At 34.1% G+C, this 11948-nt stretch overlaps 2 protein-coding genes across 4 annotated transcripts in view; both read right to left on the bottom strand.

Moving 5' to 3' along the window:
- Positions 1-291: 291 nt before the first annotated feature.
- Positions 292-4437, bottom strand: LOC117100018 (UDP-GalNAc:beta-1,3-N-acetylgalactosaminyltransferase 1-like). The gene is made up of 2 exons (XM_033239563.1): positions 2907-4437; positions 292-2507 (listed from the first exon to the last, which is right to left on the bottom strand). Exons 1-2 carry the CDS (start codon positions 4222-4224, stop codon positions 2302-2304), a joined length of 1524 nt encoding a protein of 507 aa, XP_033095454.1. The 5' UTR covers positions 4225-4437; the 3' UTR covers positions 292-2301.
- A 687-nt stretch (positions 4438-5124) lies between these two features.
- Positions 5125-11948, bottom strand: part of LOC117100017 (transcriptional protein SWT1-like) — a 17276-nt gene continuing 10452 nt past the window's right edge. For all 3 annotated transcript variants that reach the window (XM_033239561.1, XM_033239560.1, XM_033239562.1), the window contains 6 exons: positions 11789-11886; positions 11393-11468; positions 10023-10259; positions 8685-8831; positions 7117-7198; positions 5125-6696 (listed from right to left, as the gene is read on the bottom strand). In XM_033239561.1, coding sequence (XP_033095452.1) covers positions 6541-6696; positions 7117-7198; positions 8685-8831; positions 10023-10259; positions 11393-11468; positions 11789-11886 — 796 coding nt within the window. In that variant the 3' untranslated portion in view covers positions 5125-6540. The remainder of the gene's footprint in view (positions 6697-7116; positions 7199-8684; positions 8832-10022; positions 10260-11392; positions 11469-11788; positions 11887-11948) is intronic.

The following is an 11948-nucleotide window of genomic DNA, read 5'->3' as shown; positions in this document are numbered from 1 at the left end:
CAGGTAGGGAAAAATTACACCTGTACTTGATTCTCCTGACGCAAATCCAGTTATTGTCTATTCCATCACGACACTAACAACCTAGGCCTACAGTAAATTATTAATACCTGGAATACGGTGCTGTCCGCTTTCTTCGAAGTCTGAACCTATCCACAAAAATCGACAACAACCAACATGGTCATCGCCATTATCATCATCTTTATCATCATCATTACCAACATCTTCAATATCATCATAGTTCATTATTATTAAATAAGATTTGAAAAAAAAAAAACCTAATATACAAAGCAATTAAAATATTGGACTTTATTTCTTCTTCGTTCAACAAAAACGGTATACCATTGACCAGTTTTTAACACATTTCTTTTTTTGAAACAGGTCAGCTAGTCTCCCTAAATTCGGAAGTTATTATACTATGGTTTTACAATACTAAATTCTACTTTCTCACCTCAGACAAACTATTCAAAATGAGTAGTCACGGCCCGGTCGGACGGAACCTCGTCATGACGACGGGGGTCCGTGCATTTCGGACATGCCATGGGGTCGACATCAATTTTCCGAGCCAAAAAAGTACTTTTTTTTTTTTTATCGAAAAGTACAATTTTTGACAATCCTAAACCTTAAAATCTCTCTAGATCTTTCCCATTTCATTTCATTCCCGGCTCAGGACATACGGCCAACTGATTTGCACCTCGGCCCTGTCGGACAAACCTGTAGGTAAATTTCTGAATCGTCAACTGCTACTCAAACTTGGCCGGAAGAGCTCAAATATATTATTATTATTATATTTTCCCTTAAAATTCTCTCTACTTTTTTGTTGTTGGTAGGATAGGATAGTCAGATGCCACTTTCACTCGAGCTTCTGTGAGTTCTGTTCCAGCGAGCTCCCAATTATGGGAGCTTCAAAGTGCTTTAGAACTGAGCGGTGAAAAGGGTTCCTCTGCGTTTATTTACTTTTTTGGTTACTGTTAGGATATTATTAACTTATCATATTATTTTATTTCTAATTGGAGAGTACAAAATTCTAGGCCTATATTTTCTTAACAACGATTCTAATGAAAGGATCATATGTGACAAACTCCGATAAACACAAATTACAGCCGTTTATTTAACATAGGCTGGTGGTATCACATTAAATGTAGTAACGTTTAGGACGTGCGTATTGGAACCATAGAGAGGTTTAGCAGACTACCGAAATGAAACAGCATTCGGTAGAGGTCCCTTGGGCAATTTATAAATATTTAAAAATTTTGTTTCAGTCAATGAAAAATCAAATTATGTCTTTGATAAATGTGTACTTTAAAACTAATTAGCATTAGGCTTTCCTTATGAAGGCATACACATTCGCTTTATTAGGACTATTTATCAGAATTCAAGATTAATTGTTTTTTTTTTTAATATTGTTAAAAATATTTTCCATTGTCGGTGTCAGATTGGATTTGGTGCTCGGACTGATCAGTAAATAGGGCCTAAAATCTCAAGTAAATTCGGCACTGGCTGCCAATATCACTAGGTTTGGATTCCCTGCTCGGGTAACCGAATAGGCCTACATGTGGACTGAATACCGTATCCTGAAAGTGTCATTTTTGGCATGGGATAAACATTCTATTTGTTTAAATAAATGCGTGTGGACATACGTGCATTTTGTCTGATGCCTAGAGTCGAATAGGCTTGAGTAAAATAATACCGTACTCCCTTTCTCATCCAGGGTTAAGGTTCGGGTAATGATGTATTAAAGATACCCAATAGGTAAAAATAATCTTCAATAAGTAAGCATTGTCAATCATTAAAATGTCATTGATACGAATTGGCGTTACTGAATACCATATCCTGAAAGTGTCATTTTTGACATGGGATAAACATTCTATTTGATGAAATAAATGCGTGTGGACATACGTACATTTTGTCTGATGCCTAGAGTCGAATAGGCTTGAGTAAAATAATACCGTACTCCCTTTCTCATCCAGGGTTAAGTTTCGGGTAATGATGTATTAAAGAGACTCAATAGGTAAACATAATCTTAAATAAGTAAGCATTGTCAATCATTAAAATGTCATTGATACGAATTGACGTCATTGTGTATACACATTCACATTCAACCGTCTTGGTCTACACATCAATGCAATTGTTCGTACTTAATTTACGCGCAGAGTAGGCTACGCGCGACATGACGTGAACTCCGAGAATTTGAGAAGATATTGTCCTTTACTTTATGACGAAGAATTCCTAGGGATTTATAGGAAAAACGCAATAGTCATAATAAGCTCATTTGCCGACCGATTCGGACCAATTGTTTAAAAATTAGAAGTCTGTTCGTGAGCACTCTCTTTTGTTGTGATGTCTTTCAACTACATTATATATATGAATTAACTCAGGCTCATTGACTCTGAATATAAAAAACATGTGATGATACAAACACACATTCGACGGTCTTTTCATCAAAATAAAGTGTTCGTTATTTGTAGGTTTGGCACCGACATGTTCTGCCAGCAGCCCAATGTATACACCTGTCTCTTATACACATCTAGATGTGTATAAGAGACAGGAGTAGGCTACGTGCGACATGACGTGAACTCCGAGAATTTGGGAAGATAGGCTTATTGTCCTTTACTTTATGACGAAGAATTCCTAGGGATTTATAGGAAAAACGCAATAGTCATAAGCTCATTTGCCGACCGATTCGGACCAATTGTTTAAAAATTAAAAGTCTGTTCGTGAGCACTCTCTTTTGTTGTAATGTCTTTCAACTACATTATATATATGAATTAACTCAGGCTCATTGACTCTGAATATAAAAAACATGTGATGATATAAACACACATTCGACGGTCTTTTCATCAAAATAAAGTGTTCGTTATTTGTAGGTTTGGCACCGACATGTTCTGCCAGCAGCCCAATGTATACACCATCCATCGCGATAGGTGTGACCGACGAAATTTCCCCAATAAACCGTTTGACGTTATCGTAGGATATGAGGTACACAGGGGAATCAGCGTAATCCGGTAGATTATAGTGAGGATAATCCTTTTTTGATACGTAATACGGACTCTCTACGTCACGATTTGGAAAGTTTCCGTGAACAACGTGACCAACGTAAAGGTTACTACGCGGTTGCGATTTTAACCATTTGAAAATGGCCGGCATGTTAATATACAAATCCGCTTCAGCTCGGAGAACATGCAGAGGTTGGCAGTGGTATACATATGACATCTGCTCGACAATCCATGTCAATCCCACTAAGACTTTCCTTGTCTCTTCCTCTGCCATATCGGGAAAATCTCCTTGGATGATGTCATTATTCAACTCTGCTTCTTTGACAATAGCTCCGTTAGATGAGGCATTTTGTGGTCGACCCATCACAAAAAAAACTTTCCAATCACCCTCGATTCTATCCGGCTGATCTACGTTTGCTTTCTTTCCCCAAGTGCGGCGAATTCCTGTGCGCAAGCGTGCATCCTTAACTACAGTAGTTATGAGAACAACTACTACTGGTTTTTCACACGACGTAACGGTGGGACTTAAGATTATATCCACCGGTAAGGATTTTGGGTCTGGTCGTTGGACATTGGCATAATCCTCAAATTTCTTGTTTTCTACGTGCTTATTCGGGTTGAATTTAGGGATGACAGCATCATGGTCAGGATTTTCGTTATTTAAAACAGCATCGATGTAGTCCGGATTGACGTCGTCTTTTCGTAAATTGAGTCCATGTCCCACATTTAGAATCCCCTCGCGAATCCCCGGGCGAAAGTCCACTGGTTCTCTGTGTAATGGAGCAGGATTAGCAAAACCTCCAACTGGTCTGACTGCAGGTTTCTGCAAGTTACCTACTACGTTCATCTTTCCGTCGGGTTGAACCCCTGATAAATCTTGTGGGGCATTTTGAACCGGCTGGGGGTTTAAATTTTGAACATTTGGAACACCAGCGACTGGCCTTTCAAATCTATTTCTTCCAATCTCACCAACATCTACTATTTGTTTATTTTGTTCTGGAATTTCTTGCTGAAATTGGCGATCGACATCAGCGCCATTGACAAGTAACTTTGGATTCACGTTGCTAGTCTTCGAATTTGAATTTGTTGTTGAGAAATAATATACTATGATGAAAACCAATACAACAACCATCCACAAAACGGGGGTTGGTTTTTTAGTTCTCGGATGTAATAGCATCTCAGATTCGTTAACTCGTTCAACTTCGTCAGCGTTAGAAACTACACCATTCATTAATGGATTCAAGAGATTATATCCATATAGACACGTACATCAACTAAGGTTCTGGTAAGGTGCAGATTTTACTCGAAACTTTACAAAATTCACTTAACAAACCACAAGTCAGCAATGGAAGTCATAAACTGAAGCAATAAAAGATTCGTGTATCTGTTGTTAGAGAAATTAGTTGTTGAATGTAGTCGTGGCAGATTTTGGTCCATGCATTGATTTTCGAACTTACGCAATTATCTACAATCGGATAGAATCGACCGCGCTCATCATTATCATATGTTAATAGACTCTGTGCGCAGATTTATTGATTGGAGACTGAATGCACGTGATGACTCGTATATGAGAGCATGTATGCATTGAACACCTGTTGTGCATGGCCCAGTCCACGATCGATGCCTACCAATGTGTGTTCTATATCCTAGCAATATATCGATATTTCACTTACCAAGTTAATCATGAAATAAACAGAATGAATCTATTGAATCTATAAACGTTGGTCAGGCAATTTTTATAAACACAGAAAAGAAGATTAAAGATGCACTGTCTGTAGTGCATGAATGAAAAACTCAATTCCACATATGAACTTACAATAAAAACTTTCCCCGTCAATTTCAGTTTTAAAATAATACATTCGTTGTATTGTTTTGCATATACTGTATCCTTAAATTTGCAGGTATTTGCAGGTAATACATTTTTTGTTGTGAAATGTCTGTAAATCAGCAAAACGGCAGGTGGTCGGGGGGGGGGGTTCGGTCTGCTTCTGGTTGAAAGTTATTGACTCATTTAATTCTTTTAAATACATGAATGTTTGAGGTTTTTACCGATTTTTTGGCAGACAGTACATCTTTTAACAACACCAAAAAATGATTAGTAAACGAAATTAAAACCACCAATAGTACAGACTTTGTAGGTTTTACTTTATTTTAATCGCTTACGATATATAACTAAATATTGAACAACATTTTTATAACAATATTTTCAAAATATAAATAACTTCTATTGTTTAAAATAAATTCTTTTTTTTTTTTAAAGTCATTTGGTTTCTTTATTGCACAGCCCAATTCAAATACTAAAAGTTTAACATTACTGTATATTGCATAGTTAAAAGCAATATTTTATGGAATACAACTTTTTATATCTTTTTTTTTTTCTATGTTATACTTTAGACCTTGTAAGCCCAAAATGAGAATAAAGAAAGAAATAATACATGTAAAATTGATCTATTTCGTAATTACTTGGTCATCATTAAATTTTAAAATATGACATTAATATTTTTAACTTCCTCAGTTTTCTATAATTAATGATAGATGTTATGTTGTTAAATTTTTGTTAATCTTGTTTCGGGAATTCTCTTGTTAGCATAAGGAAATAAGTGTCATGAAAAAATAGCAATGCCTTAATGAATAAAAATAATATACGACAGTGTGTGTTGCAATGGCATATAATGGGCAGATAGAAGATGAAACCAGATAAATAATTACTGGGTAACTAAGGAATAATGATGAACCAAAGTCAAAATGGAGAGATGAATTAACCAGGACTTAACAATATAGTTACCAGACATAATATTGGAATGAAATGCAGTTGACTTTGTTAAATTATGAGGGCTACGTCCAAACTAGGATGGACAAATCATGGAGTAAAGTAATGTTTAAGGCAGTGGTTATTATTACACCAGTCTTAAACAATTCCTAATTCTGATTGAATGTTATTGTTCAATTAATTTATACCATAACATCGAATCACAGTTAAGAATTAATTTAAAACTGGTGTAAGTATAGCCATTGCTAATGTTTTAATGTATAAAAATGTTCTGCTTAATTATAAAGCTGATTTGAACGATCAAGCATCTTGTCATCTATCATTTTTTTGTAATTTTTACTCTTAAATTAAGTTTCTTTCCTGTATACTGTATTAAAAAAAAATAATTTAAGATAATTTTCATTTCAATATTGTACTTACTTACAAGTTTCAATCCACCTTTTCTATAGCTCTTTTTTTTGTTTTTCTTTCACATGACAAAGAAACTATTGTAAGCCCATATACAGTGATGATGTGCTTATATATGGTCATGATGTGATGTCATCATGACCATATTTAGGCATGTCACATGTTTTTATTAAATAGTTGATAGTCTGGCCAGAGCTTTATTGCTTTGCGTATCTCCTACTATATAGATATTAATATTTGAGTTTGACTCAAGACAGAAGACAAAATTGGCATCGGCAAGAAGGGTGATATAATATGTATCACATGACTGGCTGGTCGGCTATGGATGGCTGGGGCATCATCCAATCAGAATAATTGTACATTTTGACTTTAGGTATTTATGTTGCAACATGTTAGTGCACACTGTTCTAACATAGTCAGAATATCTTGAAGTTGCACAAGTCCACCAGCCAGCACTTTCCTGTTGTTTTCCAGGGAACAAAATACCAGGAAATCCTGTACATCAATGGCAACATCCAGCGTAGCCTGTAAGACAAAGTTATAACTACATTACAATTTGATGTACAAAATGTTGGGTTTTTTTTGGTTTTTTTGTAGAGAACATGTTATATCCTCATTGCAGACTTATAAAATCCGCATACACCTTAAAACTAAAAGAAAATGCATACATTTAGAGTCTGTACTGAGCCCAAAAAATCCGCAATGAAAATATAACGTGTTAGAACCATAAATACAAATTTATAACATAATTTACTAAACTAAACAATGTAACATCGCAACAACAGTGTATTAACATAATATTCAATTTTTGACAAACTAATGTTAAGCCGGTTACTCACTGCGTGCGACGACGACAGTCAGTGTCTGTCCGGCTTTAAAATACTGTTTTGTGTTTGCTGGGAAATAGGCAGTGAAAATACAGTATTCCTCAAGTACATTACTGACCTTGCTTTCCACCAAGAGGTGGTTGAGGGTTTCCAGCAGAGTGCTTGCATCATGTAATGAGGGTGTGTTAGTCTCTAATACCCTTTAATTAATTTAAAAACACTCATTTACAAAGAGAAAGAAAAAGACACATGGTTTTATCTAATCACCATAATTAGACGAGACTTTTTTATACCTTGTTTAGTGAACCCGTCGACTGTAAATATTGATGGTTTCGAATAAAAAATATTATTTTATTTTGGCCAATTAACGGACCAGCCACCATGCCAAAAGTGGAAATTTCAGAAAAAAATAAAAGTTTATCGTTATTTTTATTATGCCCTCCGCTGTCTTGAAATCTCCAAAGACAAAATAAGTAGGCCTATATTTCTTCTTAATTATATAAATGTGAAGCATTAATACCAATCCTATTTTATATTCACCAGTAAAATTTTATTTTTATTTTCTCCTCCGTCTGAATGATTTTTGCGAAACTATTTGCTAAATAAAAGAAAACAAAACTTTATTTTTATTCTGCCCTCCTCCGATAATCTTTAAAAAAAATAAGTATGCGAAACAAAGAATAAAAAAAGTCTCTCCTTATATTCATGTCATCATAGCCATCAATCCCACTACTCAGTGGGTTATAGTGGGTTAATAATATTAATCTGTCAAAATGATACACATAATGACAGATACAAAAAACACTCAAATAACCACTTTCATTTTACAGGTTTTTAATTCTTATTTGAAAACAACGTATGTCCCCATCAGAATTTGAATCCAAGACCTTCCAATTACCATTCGGATACGCTACCAACCGAGCTTTAAGGCCAAGTGGTATACACTCTTGGATCTTTCCATTAGGACACATTCTTTTTCAAAGTATTGCATAATAATATTATATTTACCATTATTCATTGCATATTATGCAATGAATAATGATAAATCACATGATAGTAACTTTGTTATGGACATACAATTCCACTGGTGATAATTAAAAATAATAATAAATATTTTTAGTATACAGTAGTTGTCAATATAATCATCATTTGTATATAGTTGTCACCCATATGCCTACAACACCATTTTTTGTAATTATCTCAAATAACAACTTCATTATTATTATTAATTATAAATGCAGATTTTTATGTTTTTATCTCAATCTATACTACTTTATACAGATCATTAACATGTTCATCATTATCATCTTCAATCATAATAATTATTATTATAAACAAGCATTCTGTTGTGGGCATTTTGTTTACAATTTTGTTTAAACATATGCATTCTGCATCTGTTCACTGTGCATGCAGTGTTTGTACAAACTAAAGTTTGATCCTGTTTTGATACTGATACTTCAATTTCAAATGCTCATTACCAATTAAAGAAAACTAATAAACATCAAGTCAGTTATCACTTTAAAGCTAATCAATTATAGGATATAATTATAAATTAGTATGTTTTGTCACTTTGTCTGGGTTTCGCAGGAACATGTCACATATTAAAATATCCCAATTTCAATGTATGAGATTTAAAATGAGGTATTTGTAAACTTGTGTGTGGTTTTTTTTTAGCCATTGACATACCGGTGGAAAGCTTTGATGATGTCTTGCAGCATTCGGCCAGATGAGTATAGCCACTGTACAGCCTGCTGGACACTAGGCCTTGCCATATGTTCTATACCCTTGCACTCAATTGTATGTGTGAAGCCTACACTGTCAAACACAAGTACACTTCCAAGATAAAAAAAAAAAAAAAAATCATTAATAAACTTTGACATATTTATCATACTACTGAAGAAAGATATACCCAATGATCAATGGATGTTGGATGGCAAGGTCATTTGACCTATCTATCTATTCATTTGTCCATATGCAATCCATCTACAATTTGCCCAATTACTCATCCATAAATTCTTCCATCTAACAAATTTATCCCTCAATATTCTACCACCCAATTATTATCTAATAATCTACATATTCATATAATTATTGTTGTCAGTTGTCATCCACCCATCTGTCAATATACAATTACCAACTCAACCCAGTGGCGGATCCAGGAATTTGAAATAAAGGGGGCCCAGGGAGGGACTTTGATAAATGAAGGGTCTATACCAGGGGCAAATCCAGAATTTTTCAAACAGGGAGGGGGCAGGGGGGCAACAACAGTTTTAAAATAGAAAGTCAATAGCACATAACATTGATTTGCATTGAAATTTTTAAAATTTAGCGCCAAAACGAGGGGGCATGTGCCCTCTGTGTCTCCCCCTACTGGATCCGCCCCTGTGTACCAGTTCAGCCCCACATGGTTGAAAATTTATGATTATAGCAGGAAATGGCACTCTCAGATAATTGATAATAATTTTCTTTTTTTCTAAAATTTTTTTACTATTTAAAAAAAAAATTTAGGGGGAGCTGGGCCTACTGGGCCCCATTGAATCCGCCACTGCAACCACCACAAGCATTCACCTCTACTTAACGATCCTTGTTATCCATCCATCGAACTATCCCTTCACCCACCAAGTCATCTAAAGCCCTATCCAAACCATCAAATCATATTTTACAAAAACATGTGACAAGCCTAAATATGGTCATGATGACATCACATCATTATCATCATCTGTTTTCTGCCTACTAGCAGGTTCACAGCAGTTAATTTCTCCAATATTCTCTTTCATATGATTTCAGTTTCATGATGGCATAGCTTTCATTGTTTCCTTCAGGTCGTCTAAAAACATTACTCTCTTTCTTCCTTGCGGCTATTTTTTCCTTCTATTCTTCCTTCAATTATATCTCTCAAAAGACCATCATGAGCATAATAGGCACATCATGACTATATATGGGCATACAATATTTTTTTGTTAAAGAAAATTTAATAGTGTGGACCTAGCTATAAATATAAATGAAAAACTTTGTTTAAATCACCTTATTTGTGTTATAACCTGCCATACAGTCTCAAAAACCTGTGCAATATGAATGCTTGTCTGGTCCTCAGATACAGTGCTCGTTACTCTGTCTACCTGCTTCTCCTCAGGAATGTTATTTTCTGCTTTTTCTCTTGTATCTTCTGTTGTATAAGTCAATGTGTTGAGTAAATTACTGCATTGATTGTGCAGCGAAAAGAGTAATTTTATTGCTGTTTGTAATTCTGGAATTCTTGCTCTTGAAAAAGCAAAAAAAAAATACAATAGAAAATATCTTATTAGTATTATGATTTTACTTCCTTAGGCACAGATAACACTTTTTAATGATTATCTTGCATTTTAATCCTATTTAACAAATACTCTACTGTAATATAAAATAAATGACAGCAGCACTTTTGAGACCAACAATATAAAATTTCGTCCACACAGTGAAAAAGAAAGGACTATAATAAAGGTTTTTATACTCATAGTTTGTTTCTTATCCCATTTGTATAGCCTCCTGATAAAGTCCACTGTGTGGACGAAAGTTCGAGAATAAATTCTATATTGTTAGTCTCAAAAGTGCTGCTGTAATTATTTTATATTGTTCTATAACAGACTAACGCGGCAACACTTTTTATTTATCATGATGTCTACCGTAATATAAATTCTACAAATCTAGGTGCATACCTCTGAAGATTCTGAATCGCATTAATGTTTTTGATTCCTCTAAAAATTTAAAAATATTGAGTGGTTTTGTGCAGTTCATTTATCCGAGTAATTTAATCATTATTCTTCCATAAAGAAAGCCTCTTCTACACTAGCTCTATTTTTGAAAAGCATATTATGTATCTATGAATAAAGATTTTTACACTGATAATTCCTGATAATGACATATTTAATGTTAATACAAAAGGCTTTTACACTGATAATTCCTGATGATGACATAAATAATGTTGAAATATTGAATCCCAACACAATGCACGTCATTGATGTGCATTTTGATACTAGGAGTGTGTATTATTATACTATTTTATCTGAGATTAATCAGTGGACACACTGACAACTTGCTCTAATCTTGATTTACCACACTTTGTTTCAGGATTGTTTATTCACAATTATAATTTATCATCATGATACATACTTTTCCAGAATGGGTAATTACCTCATACATAATAATTAGGCTTTCTGGCAAATTATATTTAGCTTGTCTCGTTGTATTATATTTTATTCTGTTGATGCTTGAATAAAAGCAAAACATTGACTAAATTGGCTTTATCAATTTTTGGAAGGACCTTTAATTCTTTTCTTCCCCCTTTTTCTATATTTTCAAGCAGAGTCTTTTAATCAAATATGTATCGCTGTATATGAAAGTAGATATTTCATACTTACTTGAAGTGAGGAACATGGGACTGACAAAGCCCAATTGCCTGAGATATAATTAACTTAAGTCTCTCTGGATTTTCAACTGTGAATTTAAAAAGTGAGAAAATAATCAAATTCAATTTATAAGATGAAAATATAATTCAAAAGTCTATTTATTTCCTTTAACATTTCCAAAGTGGCTGAAAAAATTACTGAAAATAAAATATATTTCAAATTTCACCCTACAATTCAAACTGTACAAGCACTAGGGAGAGGGAATGGGGATACTGTTTTTAAGCTATTTTTCAAAACGGTTAATCAACCTAAATTCCTATCACATCATATTCCTTCGACCTCCAAATTAAAACTAAATGTTTTGGCCTAGAAGTATTGCTTTAAATAAAAACATGTCTATGTTCCTACCTTTTGGAGTATTCTTTTTTTTTGCATAGGACAGAAGTGACTCGACAACAGTCTTGAAATTCCTAGGTAAAAACATACCAAATACAGCTATCCAGTGCCTGAAAGTACAAAGTACCCATGAGATGTGTTGAGAGATATGGAGCTTGACCATCTCATAATA

Source organism: Anneissia japonica, unplaced genomic scaffold (genome assembly GCF_011630105.1).
Source record: "Anneissia japonica isolate Jap-2015-1 unplaced genomic scaffold, ASM1163010v1 scaffold256_len832006_cov191, whole genome shotgun sequence".
Lineage (NCBI taxonomy): Eukaryota > Metazoa > Echinodermata > Crinoidea > Comatulida > Comatulidae > Anneissia > Anneissia japonica.
Note: the sequence above shows the minus strand (reverse complement) of the source record. Positions and strands in the feature narration are given on the sequence as shown.